Source organism: Phasianus colchicus, chromosome Z (assembly GCF_987193195.1).
Source record: "Phasianus colchicus chromosome Z, bPhaCol1.hap1.1, whole genome shotgun sequence".
NCBI classification, from domain to species: Eukaryota; Metazoa; Chordata; class Aves; order Galliformes; family Phasianidae; genus Phasianus; species Phasianus colchicus.
The window spans coordinates 26,419,420-26,438,674 of record NC_143476.1 but is presented as its reverse complement, the minus strand read 5'-3'; the positions used below and the strand labels follow the sequence as shown (position 1 = coordinate 26,438,674).

At 43.5% G+C, this 19,255-nt stretch overlaps 2 protein-coding genes across 2 annotated transcripts; both read right to left on the bottom strand.

Moving 5' to 3' along the window:
- Positions 1–1,432: 1,432 nt before the first annotated feature.
- PHAX (phosphorylated adaptor for RNA export) lies at positions 1,433–11,163 on the bottom strand. The gene is made up of 5 exons (XM_031607744.2): positions 10,980–11,163; positions 8,974–9,593; positions 6,301–6,421; positions 4,527–4,610; positions 1,433–2,358 (listed from the first exon to the last, which is right to left on the bottom strand). The coding sequence occupies exons 1-5, from the start codon at positions 11,082–11,084 to the stop codon at positions 2,089–2,091; spliced, it is 1,200 nt and encodes a 399-aa protein (XP_031463604.1). The 5' UTR covers positions 11,085–11,163; the 3' UTR covers positions 1,433–2,088.
- A 2,845-nt stretch (positions 11,164–14,008) lies between these two features.
- On the bottom strand, positions 14,009–18,555 carry LOC116238196 (uncharacterized). The gene is made up of 2 exons (XM_031607753.2): positions 16,672–18,555; positions 14,009–16,494 (listed from the first exon to the last, which is right to left on the bottom strand). The coding sequence occupies exon 2, from the start codon at positions 16,409–16,411 to the stop codon at positions 15,389–15,391; it is 1,023 nt and encodes a 340-aa protein (XP_031463613.2). The 5' UTR covers positions 16,412–16,494; positions 16,672–18,555; the 3' UTR covers positions 14,009–15,388.
- Between the last annotated feature and the right edge of the window lie 700 nt (positions 18,556–19,255).

The window sequence follows — 19,255 nt, the reverse complement described above, 5'->3', positions numbered from 1 at the left end:
TTGTATATTCCCACTAGATAGAGGACAGCATCTGTCCTGGTAGAAAAGCTGATGGGTGAGTCACGTGCCCATCACAAAAATTTCCCAAGAACAAAAACTATCAATCCTTACATTTGCATTTTAGTCTGTGAAGCGTCTGCTCCTCAAGTCCTGAACAATCAGGAACATCATATTTTACACAAAACACAGTCCTGTTTGGTCAAAACCAAAGCAGAGAAAGAACCACCATCTCTGCAAGCAGCAGCCCAGGACAGAATAAACAAAAGTATGTGGAATCAAGAGAGAAAAACACTCAAAGATCTTACTCCATATTTCTAGCTCCTGCAGTAGTTTTGACAGAAGAAAATATAGCAGGGAGGAATGTTGACTTCAGATCTCAAATCTGACTTAAATCTCTGGGTTCCTCAACTCCAGGATTGCCCATGCTCAGCCCAAAGGTTGCTGATGCCAAAGTCCACTAGAAAAGGCTGCAGAGGGAGAACACGTTTATGGATATGCTGTTGGCATTAGAAGTCAATTAAGCCATTAAGAATGCCAAAATATTTGTTGGTTTCAGCTAGGTTAGTTTTCTTCATGATGGCCAGCTGTGCTTTGAAGAAAAATGGGTGAAAAAAAACACCAGGTTGGGTTGTAGCTGAACAGTGCTGCATGGAGGTGGGGCCATTTCTGCTTTTCATACTTTGCTCTATGCACAGGAGAGCCAGAATGGCTGGGCTCAGACTGGCCAAAGGGATATTCCATACCAGATGAAACCATGCAGAACTGCAAAAATGGGGAAGCTGGCTGGGACAAGGGGCAGGGATGGGGACAGCTGCTGCTTAGGGATTGGATGGAAATCAGCCAGTGGGTGGCAATTGTGTTGTGCATCATTTGTACTGAAAAATACATATGATTATAATTACTACTATTTTCCCTTAGTTTTCTGTCTTAGTATGTTACATTTATCTCAATCCATGAGTTTTACCTTTTTTTTTTTTTTTTTTTCCTCCTCTGATTCTCTCACCAGTTCCCCTGGACACAGTAGTGAGAAAACATCTGTGTGGTACTTCACTGCCTGCCCAGTTAAATGACAACAGTATTTTATACTACAAAATAACGTGTCTATTCACAGAAAACACAATTCAATAGTGACAAAGTAAACATATACATATCAATGTCACAAACTTTCTTCAGTTACAGCCAAAACATTATCTTTGAACTTCAAAAGGTCTTTTGTGTCAAGTAGAAGTTATCTTTTACATAACTTGTTCTCTAAAAATTCAGCAAACATAAACTTTAATTCCTGCAAGCTGCACATTACTTCAGTCTACCACGAAAAAGCTTGGAAACAAGAACTGCAATGTTTATACCTGCATGTAGGGTATAAAGACACTCAAACACATTAATACAATCTCTCTAATCAGAAAGAGCTGTATTTTAGAACAAAGAGATGTGTATTTTGTGTATGTTTATTCATAGAAAAAGTTTAGGTAGAATAGCTAGGAAGCTCAAACCACTATTATTAAATGGAATAAACTGCAGAAATTTAAAACATACATTGCTCAGCAGTACCTATTTACAAGATTGTTCTTCAAAGATTGCCAACATTAAAATGCAGTTAATTTCACAAATTAATCTCATTTTACAGGTCTTAATCATATAAACATTGCTATTCTTGCCAGCACACAGTCTAAATAACATCACAATCTTTTACATCAAGAGTAACTTTTCTGTTACTGTGTTTCTGTTCAAGTGTAATCAGGAACATCCCCTACTTAATGGCAACTTTGTCAGCTTCAGCAGATTAAGCTGGATTTCTTTTGTTAGAGCTGTTAATTACTAAAATTAACATGTGGCTAAAACAGCTTTCCTACAGAACACTGATGCAGAACTGTTATCGAGAAAGATCTTATCAATTTTTGAGGACTCAGCAAACAAATAATAAGACAGTTAACATATTTCATGATGTTAAACTTAGCTATGAACTATGCCATTTTTTTCTTTATCAAATATTTTCCATGTTTCTGCGATTTATGAAAACAAAAAGGTATGGTATAATTTTAAAAGTTTGTTTAATACGTTTTATAGAGATTTTGTTATCATTAGTATCTAAAAGATCTCCAAATCATGAGCATTATCAATTTCTATAATATCGTCATGTTCCATCTTGGTTTCATGATGCCCATCCTGCAAATCATCCAGAGAAGCCAGAGCTTCGTTTGTGTCACTAGCAAAAGTCTCACGAGACGCATCATCATATTCTTGCAGGTTGAGCCCTTTAATGGCTTTTTTCATCTTCTTTCCCAGAATTTGTATTCTTCTCTTCTTAGCAGCTTTTTTGTTTTCATATTCCTTTTGGTTTTCCAGATAGAATATTTCCTTGAATGAATTAAAAAAAAAAAGACATTAATTTCCTGAAGAAAACATCAAGCAAAAATCCTTTTAACTTCTAATACTGCTCAATAATAACGAACATTCACATTATTCAGAGTACGAGTACAGATTGCACTTAGTTTGATTTGAAACTATTATGTAAGCAACACTAAATTTTTCATTCCAAGCATGCAGATGAACAAAACTGGGAGTGGTTGATATACCAGTACCATGCTGGTGCCATCCAAAGGAATTTCAGCAGTCTGGAGAAACGGACTGACAGCAATTTCATAGAATCATAATGTTGGAAAGGACCTAGGATATAGAAGATCATCTAGTCTAACCACCTTCCTATTACCATTACTAACACAAGCTACTAAACCATATGTCGTAGCTCCTCATCCAGACTTCATTTCACAAAGTTCGAAAAGAAATGCGAAGCTAAACGGCATGGTTGAGTGAGAAAATATCGGTAGGTGGAAAGCTGGACTGGATGATCTTGGAGGTCTTTTACAACCTTGATGACTATGATTCTACATCTGCAGACAAATGACACAAGGACATACTTGTGGCCAACCACCCAGAAAATATAGTGGCAGAAAAGGACCAGGAGGTCCTGGTAGACATAAAGGGGAACAAGAAGCCAATAGTGTGTACTTATTACAAAGAAGGATAATAATGTTCTGAGCTGCCTTAGTCAAATACTGCCAGCAGGTGCAGGGAAATGAACCCTTCCCCCTCCTCAGGGCTGGAAAGGCCACACCTCAGGTAGCGTGTCCAGTTCTGGGCCCCCCAGTTCCGAAGACATACAGACTGGAAAGACTACCATGAGGGGCCACTAAGATATAAGCTTGGAGAAGAGAAGGCTGAAGGAGAGATCTTATGTATAAACGCCTGAAAGGAGAGTGCAAATAAATGAAGAGTTAGGCTCTTCTCAGTGGCACTCAGAGAAAGGATAAGAGGCTATGAGCACAAAGACAGAAGGTTCCCTCTGAACACCGGCTGACACTTTTTGATTGTGACAGTGACTGAGCATTGGCAGAGGTATTTCAAGAAATGAAAATTCCACCTATCAGAAGCCATCTTGACATGGTTCTTGGCAATCTCTTCCAGTAGAGCCCTGCTTGAGCAGGTGGGCTGAACCAAAGGACTTGCAAAGCTCTCCTTCAACCTACACCACTCTTGATTTTCAAAGAAAATCTTTTATGTTCAGATGAAAGAAAACAGTTAAAGGTAACCTACAGTGAAATCTTAAGCAAACTGTGCATCAAATGGTGTCTCACACCATCAGTCAAGTTCACTGAGTAAGAACTGCTGCCTCATTAAACACTTGACAAAAAATCAACAAGAGAATAACAAGGCACACAATCATAAAGGCATGGAGGAGGGGCTGTACAGTACATTTTCTTGAAAGTGAGATAAAATGATCAAATCCACAACTATCTGCAACCACTGTAAGCTATGGAAGGTTGTGTTTGTTTGTTTGTTTTGTTATTGTTGGTTTTTTTTGTTTTTTTAATATGTTGACAGACAAACCCAGATTAAACTGATTCACCTCTAATTCCCACTACAAAATGGTGGGCTAACATATCAAGTGAGCTGAAAAAGCAAAACAGCTTTAAAAGAATTAAACAAAAAAAAAGACATTTCAGACTATATGAAAGGAAAGGCAGTAATATTTACAAGATCACTAAGCTAGGTGGTGAGCACATTAGACCAGTGAGTAATTAAGACTAGATTCAGATAATAATCTGGCAAAAGGGAAAGTATTGTCTGGTGCTACAGCTGAAGCTATATAAGACAAGAAGATTTTATTAGCACGTTATTAAATTAATGTATAATTAAGCAATGTCCAAATAGAAATACAACTGTAAATCACATTACTGTAAGGTATACAAAAATTATGAAAAATTCAGTATGCAATTCTTCAGACACTACAGTTTCCTCATCTGTTTTTTCTCACAGGCAATACATAAGTGGTGTTTCTTTTAGCCACGAGTCAATGCAGTTTGTGAACTGTTATTTGCTTATATTTTGAATACGAAAAGTGCGTTTCTCTGGAATAATAAACTAGCTAGAAGTCTTGAGAAGAATTCAGACATAAGCTTTCTAGCAAAAAAAAAACCTCCACAAAATTAATTTTGGACAATCACATGCACTCGTAACAATTTCACCTTGATTTGTTCTTCTTTGATACTGGGTGTATTCTTCAGCAGGTTTAAATAAACACCCCCTGGTGTTCTTCTCCTCGTACCGTTCTTAACAGAGAAAGAAAAAATTAGCAATGTCAGCAAAACTAAAATGTAATTGTTGATACAAGAATGGCATAAAATACAATGCTTTCTATTGAGACTGAATTCAGACAGCAAAGTTCTGCTGTTCTAGTTGTTGCATAACCACAGCGCTGGCTATTTTTTAATTTTTGTTTATGGCTGATATAGTCAACAACCAGCTTGCTACATTTGGACAGAAATATCAACTGTTCATAACTAAATTTAATTTTGACAGTGAAAAAACAAAGTACTTATGTATTTCAGATACTCTCACAGCCATCTGCAATAACACATGTATATTAGGTCAGATATTCAGAATATTATTAACAAGAAAGCCTAGTAAATTTTCAAAAATTAGTTTCATAAAATTATGTGAAATCTCATTTGTTTATCTGCAGGATCTTGCATTACTTCCAAGGCAAAAGTTTCTCCCTGTAACATGTTAGTTCCACGCTCAACACTTCAGCAGATTTCAAATGAACAACAGTGAAGTGTCATGCTGGTGCATGAACAGACACAGCTTTGAAACCTCTGTAAATTATAAACACTAACTATCAGAATATTTTACAATTATCATTTACAGTAGATAAAGTTGAACTATTACTCCAATGCCCCGATACTTTATTAAAGGCAATGTTTTTCTACTAAATAACAAACACCACAATCCAGAAGTTTAAGATGACTAGAACAACTTAAGAACAGGGAAGTTCAATTTTTATACCTTTTCTTGAAAGAGCAGACACCAAAAATTTTTATCATACTAGTAGCACAAAATCTCAATTAAAAAACCAATACACTGTATCTACCTTTCAAATGGTATACACTGATCTGCAGCCAAAGGTGCCACTAGGAGTTGTACCTTTTCATCTTCTTGGTGAATACTTGTTGATTATAATTTAAATCCCTCATAAATACGCACTGCTTTTAAGAGAGGTCACTGGCTGGAAAACTTACCTTCTGCCTTCCAATCATGAAAGTTAAAAAAAACAATCAATCAACTTTCACCCCACAGCTCACTATTTAACAAAAACACACACAGAAACTGATAACCTGATCATTATGTATAGAATTTTTACCATGACTTGTAAAAGAAATCTGTCCTCAGTTCTGCACTGCTGGTTCACAGGCCTTATAACAAAGCTAACAGATTCCCTATTGAGAATTATGTTTTGGAAGTGACATTAGGAATGCCTGCAATATACCACGTTGACCTCTAACTGCATGCTGATTAACCTAGATAGCTCAGTGCTGCTGAACAACCACCAGTCTTAACACAGTAATCTACTAGAAGCTTCATCCCAGAAGTACAAGCTTTTATTCAAGATTCAGAATGTCTTAAGGTTGTGAGGGAAACATCACAAGGTAAAGCAGGTAATTGTTATGCTATCACTGCAAATCAGATACTGATTTGAGGACAAGAAGTGGAATAATTTCCAGGTGCATCCATCTCATTGATTACTCAGACTCTGCTAGAGGGTTATGATAGTATTCATTGCTAATTGACTTTCATTGCTCAGACAAGAGATATACTTCCCAAGGAAAGACCGTAAAAAAAAAATGCATGGAATCTAGAAGAACCTGTCAAATGTGAAAGCTATGTAATAGAATTACACAAACATTCTGTAAATAAAAAGCATTTCCTCCTCCCCCTGCCACAATATCACATTTTTCTTACCACTATGAACAGTCCACCATTTTGTTCCACTTCAGCAGTTTCCATGAGCAGCTCAATAGATTTTCTCTTTCCAATTATTTTCACTACTCGAGCAATTAAATCTTTCTTTGGTTCACAAAGCCTTGAGGAGATAGGGGGAAAACAAACACGTTCAGTCTGTAGAATTTCAAGTAAAATCAACCACAGCACTTCCATAATGAGCAATTCATTCTATGTGATACAGAACTATGCGATTAATAATGAGTTTCTACACTTAAATGTGTTTCAGTGGCTTCTTAAATCTCAATTTTACAGTATTGAGCTTCTTGAGGGACAGTAATCTCTAAAGCATGCATTCATGTTAAAAGTTTGTCTGAACAAAAATGATTTGAGTGGCTGTTTTCCCTCTACTAATTAGTGAAAAGCTAAACTATATCAGAAACTGCAAAGCCCTACATAAACCTCTGAAGCAAGAAGATGAAATTCTGCTGCATGATAGACCAGCCACACGTTAAAGGAGTGTAACACTAAACTGTAATAAAGAGTTCGAATACAAAGTCAGCTTACACAGCATCTATTTGCTCAGCCAGCATCTGTACTCCACTGGAAAAAAAGTATAAGACCACAGATAAAAACCTAACTGTATAGAGCAAGAGTCATGGTCAATTTTTTTTTTTTTGTCCTTAAATGACAAAGCTGATGATACATAGTTCCAAGCACTATAGGAGAATGGTTTTAAATCTGAATGCAGGGGTGGAGGGAAGTGAGGGAGGCAAAATACTGGATTAACTATAAACATTTATTGAAGACCACCACATACTCAAGTGCTTTAAATGACATTACCATGCTACAAAATTACTCACACTACAACAGCTATAACAACAGAAACAGCCTCACCATTAAGGTGGACAACTATCTACAACCAGGCTATCTAGTTTCAACTGCTTCACTTGTAGAACAGATTATGTGAAACTAAATATTAAAGCTCTCAATTTAACAATTGTTTAAGCTCTCAAATGTTTACCCAATCAACCTATCTTTGTATTTTGTGTTTAATCTCACTGAATTCAATGAAGGCACGGCTTCAGAAATAAAATGATTTCTTAAATATCTACAGGAATGAGCTCTAAATTGTGAGTTACTGGGAAGGCAGTAAATGTTTCTCAAAGATGCAGCCAACTTCAAGATAACTAGAATTCTCTGAAGAGCTAGTTAAATAGACTTCCTGTTAGTAGCAGTGCTCCTTCTTCCCTCAAATTATCAGTCCAGTGCAGGTTCAAAGGAAATTGTGCAGCAAACTGGTTTCGGAAAAAAACTTACATGAAAACAAGTAAGTTCTTAGTCCAGTGCACAGCACCATGAAAAGAATAAGATGGTGTGCACCGGTACAGGTTGGAGGCTAACCTGCTGGAAAGGAGCTCTGCAGAGAAGGAACTGGGTGTCCATTTGGCCACGAGCCAGCACTGTGTCCTTGTGGCCAAGACAATCTTGGTGTGCAATAAAAAGAACATGGCCAGCAGGTCAAGAGAGGTGATCCTCTCCCTCTACTCAGCCCTGGTGAGGCCACATCCGGAGTACTGTGTCCTGTTCTGAGCTCCCCAGTTCAAGAAAAACAGCGAACTCCTACAGAGAGCCCAGCAGAGGGCTACAGGGATGCCTGGAGCATCTCCTGTATGAAAAAGGGCTGAGGATCCCGTGACTGCTCAGCCTGGAGAAGACAGAGGGGATCTTACCAATGCTTATTAATACCTAAAAGACAGGTGTCAAGAGAATAGGGCCAGGCTCTTTTCAACTGTGCCCAGCAACAAAACAAAGGTCAGTGGATACAGACTGAAACATGAGAGGTTCCATCTGAACATAGAAAAAAATAATTTACTCTGAGGAGACAGAGCACTAGAAAAGGCTGCTCAGAAAGGTTCTGGAATCTCCTTCTCTGGAGATACTCAAGACCTGCCTGGGCACTTTCCTGTGTAACCTACTGTAGGGAGCCTGTTTTAGCAAGGGGTTGAACTCAATCTGCAGAGGTCCCTTCCAATACCCATGATTCTGTGCACAACTCAAGCTCAGTAGCTCTAACACTGGCTGGCACAGAACTGCAGCAAAGCTTCATAATATTGTCTTGCTTTCAGTGCTAGCATCTAGTAATCTTAGTTTGAGCAGCAGTGAAATGTCTCTGAATATAGGATGATCTGTCTATGTAAACAAAACACACATTTCAGAAGCGGTGCTCTCAAAAACATTATCCTACTTAAGTCAACTGCAGTTTCAAAGATTTATAACTTAGCCACATTTTCACAGTGACAACAGTTTATGTGCACTAGTTACCAACTTAAAATTCACATCTTTAATCATGGTATAATTCCTCAAATAGCCACTACTAAATCTAAGTAACAAGAAATAGTATTTTTGATAGCCATTGTTAAAAAAAACCAAGCCATTAAAATCAATCTCTACCTGACTGACCCAAAAGGGAAAAAAAGGTTAGACCATTACTGTATGCTCCTAAAAGACACAACATAAAATGCTGCATTTTAATTTCAGGATTTTGGAAATAGCCAGAAGGCACTTATTCATGTCTTTTGTAGTCTAGTACAACACATCACATAGACAGCAAATCAAGGTCTTTTTTTTTGGTATTCTTTTCCATCCACAGTTTGCCAATATTTTAAGTAGATATACGATTATCTAGCTTACCGGTAAGCAATTTCATCTGCTACTCTTTCCTCCGAATCTTCTTCTGTTATTTCATACCTTCCTGTGTATTTCATTTCTTGTCTTTCACCCAGTCTGTCTTTTACAGATCGCTTTCGTTTGAGAAAGCCTTGCCCATTTTCTTCTTCTGCTGGCAATGTTTTCTTGTCATCATGCATGTATTCATCCAGTTCTTTATCTAAAGTCTCTGCCTCCTTTTGCTGAGCTTCCTTCATCAACTTTTTAGCCAATAAATAATTGTAAGTCTCTGACTGCCTGCTCCTGTCAATACTTCCATCCATCCCTAGAATCCCAAGTTCAGTTGCCACTGCATCCTGATTTTGCTCCTGGAGCACCATGCCCCAGATGTTGTTAACTTTCTTACCACCTAGAGCAGTTTGTTTCGTGTGGCTCTGAGTAAATGGAAAAGGCTCAGATTTAGCAGGAGGAAAGTTGAAACATTTCTGTCGTTTTCGTTTCCACAGACAGCTATCATCATCAGATTCAGAAAAGCTTTCATCACTTGAATCTACACTCTTGGTTGTCCGATAAGGAACGTCTGGTGCACCTGATGAAATGCTGCTCTGGAAAGGTCTGCCCGCATTACTGCCATCGTGTGATTTCTGAAAAGAAGTAGCAAGTATACATTAACTCAATTACTCATGCAAAGAAAGAGAGCCATCAAGTCATGCAAAAAATTTCATTAGCTTGAATTTCTTAATCCCGACTAGTGGCATTTCAAGCAGTTCTCTGTAAGCATCCCAAGGAGACTAGAAAGGCTACTACAATTACCAGCCCAGTCAATGACAGATGTGCACAGTAGTTTTAAGAAAGAAAACTATTACAACACTTTGGTGGAAGTTCTTATAATAGTAGAGAAATTAAAAGTTTTCTCTGGAGTCTAATCTGTCAGAAGGAGAGTGGGTGTCAAGTGATGTGCAACCACAGCAATCTTTCCTGAAATTTATGTGATAGGAAAAAAAAAAAAGAACAAAAAACTAAGGACAGATGCTACTCAAGACTTTGAAAAGCTAATAGCGTCTGGTGATTTTGATCACTAAGGACAAGGCATCACCATTTAATGGTAATACCTCACATTAAAATCAGATTTCCTCTCTGCTTTAAAACAAAGTACTACTGACTCACTGTGGCCATTATTAAACAGGGCAAAAACAAAACCCTAAAGGTTTTAAAATGCTTTACAAACAAGTCTTACTGCTCCAAAAAACATTCCCCATCATTCTGACTGGCACACTAAACAAAAAGCCAAGCCTGCTCAAATCTGCATCACCTGCAGAGACATCACAGGTTACGCAGGCCAGAATTCTGATACTACCATTGCAGGGAACTTCTGGCCGTGCTGTCTATGCCATACAGTAATTTTTTTTTTTTTACTGTTAATTTCATTTCCCCCTGGTTGATTTCTTATTATATGCTACCCTAAGATCTTTAAGATCAGACTTCCTTCAATCAGAGGTTAAAATCCATTTTTAATTATCTCACCACAGGTATGGCACCGTTTCTTCCCTTCCTATTAGGGAAGCGAGAGCAGACGAAGCCAAATATTATAACACGTCTTAACGTGGAAGCTCTTAGGCCTCGGGAAGAAACAGAACCATAAACAGCAGTTTACGGGTGAGAGCAGTACATTCACAGCACGGCGGCGGCCGTTACCCATCGCTGCCAGGTGCGGACAAACGCTTCGTCCCTATTGTTCGTGTGAGGCCGAACCGGGACACCCGGCGTTCTCCTTCCTCACCACATCCGGCTCCTCAGAGCCACGGGAGCCAGCCCGCCCCGCCGGGGCCACGGCACGGCCAGCGGGGCCACGCAGCGGGAAGGGCTCACCCGCACGGCCAGGCCCGACCCGCACAGCCCCGGGCCCGGCGCGGCAATCCGCCGCCAGCAGGCCCGCAACCGCCCGTTCTCCCGGCTGGCCTCCGGCAGCGGGGAGGGAGGAGGCCGGGCCCCACCTGGAGCCCGCCTCGCCACCGCCTCCCGTTACTCACCTGCTGCCGCTCCCTGGGGGAGCCGGCGCCGGGCATTTCGGAGTCCGAGTCGGAGAGCTCGCCGTCTTCCACGTCGCCCTCCATGCGCCGCACCTCCAGCGCCATCGCGGCGCAGCGATCCCCCTGCGGCGGCGGAGACGGCGGCGGCGGCGGTGGGGCGGGGACGCGGGGCACGTCGGGAGCGGCGGCGGGCAGCGCGGGGCGGGGCGGGGCGAAGGCGCGCGCTGTGCGCTGCCGCCATCTTGTGCTGTGAGCCGCTCGCTATCGGCGCTGCGCGCGTTCATCGGCGCTGCGAGGCGGGAGGTGGGAGGCGGTGTGGGCGCAGGAGAGGCTGAGGATGGACCGACGTGCGCAGGTCATGTAGGCCAACTCACACCGTTAATCGGTCGATCAGGAAGCCCTCTATGACTCAAGCTGCTGTGTTAGGAAACAGTCTTTATTCTTGGCGCTGGATGCATGAGGGGATCGTAGAATCATAGAATGGCCAGGATTGAAAAGGACCACGATGATCAGTTTAAATCCCCTTGCTATGTGCAGGATCCTTCCACCTGATCATGCATAGCTGGTACAAAGCGCCTCTGATAGACAGGTTTTACATATGCAAACGTTTTCCCAGGCAGAAGATGTCTATTCAGTAGTTCCCCCCAAATGATTACCATAGGGTTCCGCTTCCTTGCACATGCTCAGTCTTTTTGTGGCAGTGCTCCTGAGACCCTCTGGGTGAAGTTAGTAGCATTCCTTGCTTGTGTTTGCTGGCTGAACCTAGTCTTCATGCATGCTCAGTTAGCTCCTTGCCTTGGTCACAAGCTGTCGGTGGATCCAAGCACAGTTTCCATATCTGCCTGGTATAAGGAGGTCAGTACATCATTACAGGGGCACAGATTCTTCCTTTTTTTCTAAGCCAATTACAGGGCTATCCATCAATGAGCATTAGCAAACTTAACAGCATTGCACCATCTTGTATGACAGCCATCAGCCCACCACCACCATGCTCACTAAACCACATCTCTCAGTGCCCTGCAAGGTGACCCAGGGACATTTCAGGCCAGAGTTACTGTGTGACTATGTGGGTTACTTCAGATGAATTTCAAAAGCCACCGTGGGTTCAGTGCAAAGATAAAAAAGTCAGTCTCCAACAGTCTATCTCTGGTTCTTTGATGTGTGTCAATGAATATAAAGTAATAGTTTATTTAAGGGGTTGATTATCAGAAGTTGAGTTCTTTTTGTCTCTGTCACAACAGTCTAATCCATCTCAAATCAGGCAGGCAGACTGCTAAATTCAGTGACTCTGGTTATTTTAGCTCTGATTAATGGCAGGTGGATCAATTTAGCTTATGCCTTTCTTCAGTAATTAATATATTTCCTTCAATAATTAATATATACATAGTCCCACAGGTGTGTTTACAACTACGGTATGCAAACTACTGTGTTGCTGGGTAACATTTGGGAATCCAGAGTTAGGCACTGAGGCTCCTCATGCAGTGGAGAGCTAAGCAAAAATCTTCATTAACACCTGAAGCAAGGAGCCACTCAGATCTAGTTAATGAGAACAGCTAAACCAAGAGAATTGATTTTACTGCTACGTGACATCTCACACTAGCATTAGGTCTATCACTGTTTCAACAATATAGAAAGTGATAGAGTTATAGAATTACAGAATATCCTGAGTTGGAAGGGATTCTTGGTGGGTATGGTAGTGATGGGTTGGTGACTGTACCAGTCTTTTAAAACCTTTATTATTCTGATGATTCTAAAAGATCATTGAGTCCAACTCCACACAGTGCTGTAGGTGAGGCCATACAGCACAGAGCAGAAGGGGCAGCCCCTCACCTCACCTGGTGGCAGCGTTGGGCCTGCTGCACCCCAGGGTACAGTTAGCCGTTTGGGTTCCAGGGCACACGGCTGCCTCGTGTTCGGCTTACAATCAGCCAGAACACACATGCCTTTCTGTGGGGATGCCCTATTGTTGCACTCCCCATTCAGTATGTACAGCCAAGGTTGCAGTTTCCAAGGTACTTGTCCAGCACTGACACAATAATTATTTAGGAGATAAACAATTTTCTATATATTCTTTGCTATTTACTACTTTGGATGGAGTAGAAGAAGGCACTAGTTGATTGGGCTTGCAAGAAATATCAGTGTTGAAGAGCGGATGCCATTTGCTTTTCTGCCCAGTTCACTCTCAGGCATCTACTAGAGTGAGTGTGAGTGTAGGATCTGGCTGGTGGGGCAGAGGACATCAGTGGAAACCACAATGGCAGCAGTTGTTTCCTCCATGCAGCAGGATGCATGAATTCTGTTTGCTGGTGGCTGCATCAGTGCAGCAGGCAGATCAACCAAGTGGCAGGAGTGTTAATTACTGAGAAATATGGCTATAAGAGTAAGATACAGAAGTAGTTTTTCTTGCCCATTGGCACTGATGCTTATACTTCTCAGTTCCAACAGCTCAGCCTCTTACCTCTCTGTGCTTCAGGGTCCTTCTGATTAATAGAAGGTTACCTCATATAATTGGCAGAGGACCACATGCTGTCCGTCTCTCTAAGGTCTCTCCCAAGCCTCTCCACACTCCCTGCCACTCAGTACTCTCTGGTTTTGGGGAAGGCTTCCTCAAAATATGACAAATACAAATACTGAGTGAAATGATGAGAAGTACATTCAGGGAGATTGACAATGTGATCAGATGAGCATTCAAAAACTGCATAAAGGATTCAAAGGAGGGACTGGGAGCCTGCTTAAAAATCCCAAGTTCAGTAAAATTAACAGCTCCCTGTGGAGTTGTATGCCACATTGTATGCAGACCCTTGAAAGGCAATTTTAGAAGAGAAAGCATTTTTTCTCTTTACAGAAGCAAGATAGCAGTGCTCAACGTTTACAAATATCCCAGAATACTGGCAGTCCACCTAGACTTTCAAGGTCAAGTTTTCAGTGAGCACCTACTCTCCCTTTTTCTTTTCCCTTTATCTTTTTTGATAAACTTACCCGAGTTTATCCGAGTCTGTCCGAGAGCAGAGAGGGATTTGTTCTAAAAACTAAAAAGCAGCTCTTGCCCGTATTCTCTGCCAAGAATGTCAGAGGTTTATTAATCAGTTCATTTATAAGGGGTCTTCTTTCTCCTCTGCCATACATTGATGCAAATGTACTGGCATAGCTTTCTGGTACAGTTCTTCTCCCGTCCCCTGCTGCTCAACTGGACTGCGCATCTCACCTCAGTGTTGTGGTGCGGCCTATCCACCTTCTGGACATTCTCTCTCTCATTATATTTGATTTAGTAGCTTCAGTTTTAATTATATTGTATTATAGTGTGTTATCTTACATTCCGATACTGTATTTAGTAAATTAGTATGTTTCTCCTCAGATTGTTGCTGCTCTTTTTAATTATTTTGGGGTCCCCTGTTCCCTTTTCCGGAGGCGCAGATCTGCAGATCCCTCCGCCCCGCTAGTCACGGAACCGGGCCGAACCAGCCCGTAAACTGCTGACACATGCATGCAGATACATCTGATAGTATTGATTTTTAAACCACGTTTGCTTTCCCCATTTAGATATCACACGTCTGGCTAACATAGGCGAGTTAAATATTGTCAAATCTAACAGCATTTGATCAACATAATAAAACAACAGCAAAAGTTTCTCTTTCCAGCTAAGCTGCTTTGTATGGCAGCTGGCATTTCAAGAAAGGATCCAGGAGTTGCATAGTCAAAATCTTAGAGAGTGTGAACTTGAGAATCTTTTGCTTATTTGCATAAGGAAGCAATCAGTCCGGCAAGGTTGAAAGGGCGGAGGAGAGAGGTGGAACGTACCGTGATCTGCCTTCATTACTGAGCAGAAGGAAAGGATGCCCTGCAGTTAAATGCGTGGAGCTAGCTAACGAGCCCTCAGATGAATCCTGTCTGGGCTTTCTTGTCTTCTCTGATGTCAGTTTATTTAAACCAGCAAGTAACAATGACTTGTTTTCATGCAGAATTATGTCTGAGCGTAGAGAGGATTAAATTTAGGACAAGAGTAAACAAAACTGGCACCCCGAGATCAGTGTTTTCTTGTGCTAGAAAAAAGATCATGACTATAGATTGTTTGAAATAAAGTTGCCACTCTGCGAGAATATTGCAAAAGTTCCAAGATGAAATGTAAGCATGTTTTTCTTGATATCCAGACTGAACCTCCCCTGGCACAACTTGAGGCCATTTCCCCTCATCCTGTCACCAGCAAGGAGAGCCCAACCCTGCTTATGCTGAGGTCAACTTTCAGGTATTTGAAAAGAGCAGTAAGGGTGCTGAGAGCACTGGCTCTCGCGTGGCACAGTGTTGGGGGTACGGGCGTGTGCGTGAAGGGTGAATCGTCCCAAAAGATGGACACTGGAAACAACGCGTGCTTTTACGATTTTATCTTTTATTGGAAGGGCGGACAAGCCCCGCTAGAGGGACCGGGGAGGCCGCCTCTTGCAGGGCGGAGGAGCGCGCTGGGTGCTGCCGGCCCTCCTCTTTGTGGGGCGCCGGGGCCCCCCAGCCGAGCGCTTCCTGCCGCGGCCTCGAGCGGAGGGGCCGCGGCTGCGGAGCTGCTCGGAGGGACCGGCTGCGTCGGGAGCCGGCTCCTCAGCAGGCCCTGTGCTGATGGCCCCGCTGGATGTGCTGGGGAGCTCCTCCACGTCGGGACCCACGGAGCAGCTGGATGGTGTGGCGTTGGGGGTGACGGCCCCATGCGGGGAGGCGGCGGGACCGGACGGGGCCGCGGGGCCGTCCTCACGCTCCTGGGCAGCGCTGGGGTCTTCGGGCCCGTCCTGCTGCTCTTGGGCAGCGCTGGGGTCTTCGAGCCCCAGGAACCTCCGGGCCCGCTGGCCGCACCAGCTCTCGATGCTTGTGACGAGAGCGTCGATGAGCGGTGCGGTGATGGGCCCCAGGGCGTGCTCTGTGCACTGCACCAGGATGTCCCTGTCCGGCCCCACCTGGCACAGGAATGCCAGGATCATGCTTTTCAGCCAGTTGATCTTCCACCAGCGCTGCTCCCCGTGGTGACGTAACTCCTGCTCCAGCCAGGGCAGCACCGGGTCGAGGATGTCTTGTCTCTCCCTGAAGAGTGCCGCCCAGACCTCTGGCAGGAGGCCGCCCACTCTCTCCTGCTCCACGGCCATGGGCTCAGGGGACGGTGGTGCAGACGGTGGAGCAGATGCCGCAGTGCCGCTGGGGCCGGTGGTGGTGCCAAAGCCGACGGGCACTGGCACTGCGGGCGGGGAGACGATGCACTCCACGTACTCATTGTCTCCCCGCACGGAGACTCGGATGGTGTTCATGGCCGTCCTGCACAGCGGGCAGCTGTCCTTCAGCCTCGCCCACCGCTGGATGCAGCCGAGGCAGAACATATGATTGCATGGAACGGCGTAGGCGACGTCCTGTCGCACATCGCGGCAGATGGAGCATGTCCATGCCTCTTCTGCGGCCATGGCTTTCTCGCTGCAGCGGGCTGGGAGAACTGAGGATGACCAGTTGTTCTCCTTCGCCGGAGCTGCAGCGGTGGTGTTGCACTCTGCAAGAGGAAGGGAGGTCACAGTCACTCGCTGTCCCAGGGTGTGAAAGCCATTGGCAGCCCTCAGCAGGAAGCCCTCCCAAGCCCATGACTGGGCCGTCTGCTGCTCCCTGCTGACACAGGGCCAGGCTCCCCGCGGCTCCCCTGAAGGACCCCAGGCGTCCCAGCACCACTCACCTCCGCTGCTGCGGGTGCACTCTGCAGGGCCCTGGCTGCCTGCACGGGGCAGGGCCAGGGAAACAGAAGCGATGCTGCGGGGTCAGGCACTGAGATGCTGCAAGCAGCCCCAGGCACGACCCAGCACAGCACAGCCAAAACCTTGCTCGACCTTCAAAGCCTCGCAGAGCTGCTCAGCACGGTCCAGGAACGAGCCAGACTGAGCCAGGCTCTGGCGGCACCCCACTATGAGCAGTGAGGGCTAAGCAGTCACAGTCTGTCGCTCAATGATGTCACAGTCCGTGGCTTGGGGACGTCGCCATGGGCTGCCCGCCCCCACTGCCCCCACCCATGTTTGAGATATTACCCCTTTTCCCTGTTTCTGATTTACCGTATCTTGCCCTTCACTCCTGTCCACCATTTATGCTTCACATTTGACGCTAACGCACAGGTCTTTCTTTTTCTCCGATTAAATCAACTCTAATTGTTCATCTGTTTCCTCTGTTTCTTCAGCATTAACCTGTAGCATTTTCACTAATGTGTTGCGTAGAAATTGGGTTTGGCCTTCCCCTCGTCTTGCTTCAGGAATGCCTTTTCAACTCATCGCTCTTCTGTCAGCATTCTCCTTTGCAGGCGCTTTCCTGGAATATCTTCCATTATCAGCTTCCAAATGCCTGAGTGCTGCATGCCACTTGCGGGGAGTGGGTGCAAGTAAGATTCATGAATTCCTTTGGGATGGCTCAAGAGGAAATAACGCTCACGGTCCATACGTAAAGGTCTACTTTACTGGGAAATTCAATGGGAAGTCCAAATGGTAGTGTCCTGCAGTTGTGTTTCAATAAAATTCAGCACTCCGGTTCTGAGACCAAAGATTGCATCCCCCATTCGGTATGTACGGCAGGGTTGCTGCTTCCCAGGTACTTGTCCAGCATTGACAAGACAAATAATTTAGGAGATACTAGATTGAAAATGCCATTGATGTTATGGTTAAGAATGGTGTCAGAACCAATTTGATCTCCGGGTTGGTTCTGACAGCAACAACAAAACCAAAAAAGTCTCAAACCCATGCTTTCTACTTTCTGTTCTTCATTTCAGCTGACCTTAAGAGAACATAGATTTTTACCTGACCTGAACACTGATAACTTCAGGGTATCTTGTTGTTCTAGTCATTATTCTCCAAATGGTAGAGTCGTGCAGTTGTGTTTCCGTAAAACTCAGCACTCAGGTGCTGAGAGCAAAGCCTGTTCTCTGCCCTATGAAAGCACACATCTGCAGCTAAAGAGTGAGAAGGCAACTGAGGGATGACAGCATCCAATCCTCTTCTGATAACATAAATCTTTCTTAAAACCAGACATCTGGAACAGATACTTGAATGAAATCTGATTTGTCTCGTGAACAAGCCCGAGTAGCCAAGGTTGGAAGCGTACCTTGAAACATAGCATTTTAACACAAAACGTCCTTAACACCATGTCTCAGGATTGCACTTACTCGCTAAAGCTAAGAACTTTGTTAGTTACATTTTGTTAATTGCCACCTGACTCTACAGGGAGAAACAAGTCACCGGGCAGTGAAGCGTTTGTTCTAATCACCTGGACCCTCTTCGGAGTGGGTCAGATCTTAATTCTGCACGTGCAAATACAGAAATCATGATCTAGACTGGAAACGTGTGTAAGAATGCGAATCGCTCACCCAGTCTTCAGAGGAAGCGGGGCATCCCTGGCCACGTGGGCAGCCTGGGCCTTTATGCCCAGCAGAAATGCGAATCCGAGGCCCACTTCAGGCTTGCAGCTGCTTGGTTTTGATGGTGCCCCTGTTTCCCTGTTCTGTGATGGGTCATCACAACCTGACCCGTTTCTTTTGTCTGTTTGTGGTTAAGATGAGGATCGTATCTTGTGTTTTGCCTGTATCTTCAGTAGTTACTAGTCAGCAGTGGCAAGACAAACCCTTGGTCCTGCTCAGAGGGCTGCAGCTGCAATAAGCCTCTGTCCTGGATGAATGTCTGTTTTATTAGCTTGAGTCTTTCTTCAAGCTAATAAAAACAAAAAAAATGTGAAAATGTAAGTGCTTTGGTTTGTGCAATTCTGTTGTCTTCAGTGATGGCTAATGCTGAAAACAGATGCCCTCTGTTCTGCGTCAGATTCATCAAGTACCTTGCCCTTTGCATACATAGATGAACCTTAGCAGCTTGCCAGGCTTTGTTTTTTTCTGTTACTTGTTTTAGGATCACAAGCTACAAGGTTGTTCACAAGATAACTGTCAGGACAGAGCTATCAAACTGTCAAGACAATAGTGGAACAAAATCTTCTGCTGAGTGCACATTTTTCTTCCTTTTTAACAAGCTGAAAGGGACTCTTCTTATGCTGAGGTTCATAACTACTACTCATCTTGTTGAATTACTTCTCTATGTGACTGCTGTTGACAAGCAAAATTTATGCTGTAAGTTTTTAGGGGATTATTTCAAAATAAATATTTCAAAAAACACTATTACTTATTTCACAAGGAATATTGTCTCTTAAAAATATGGTGGTTGAAAAATGACCAAACAGTAACTGAAACTGCTCCCAAGGCTTCAGTGAAATCTTAAAAAGGATAAGTAGCAGTCTTT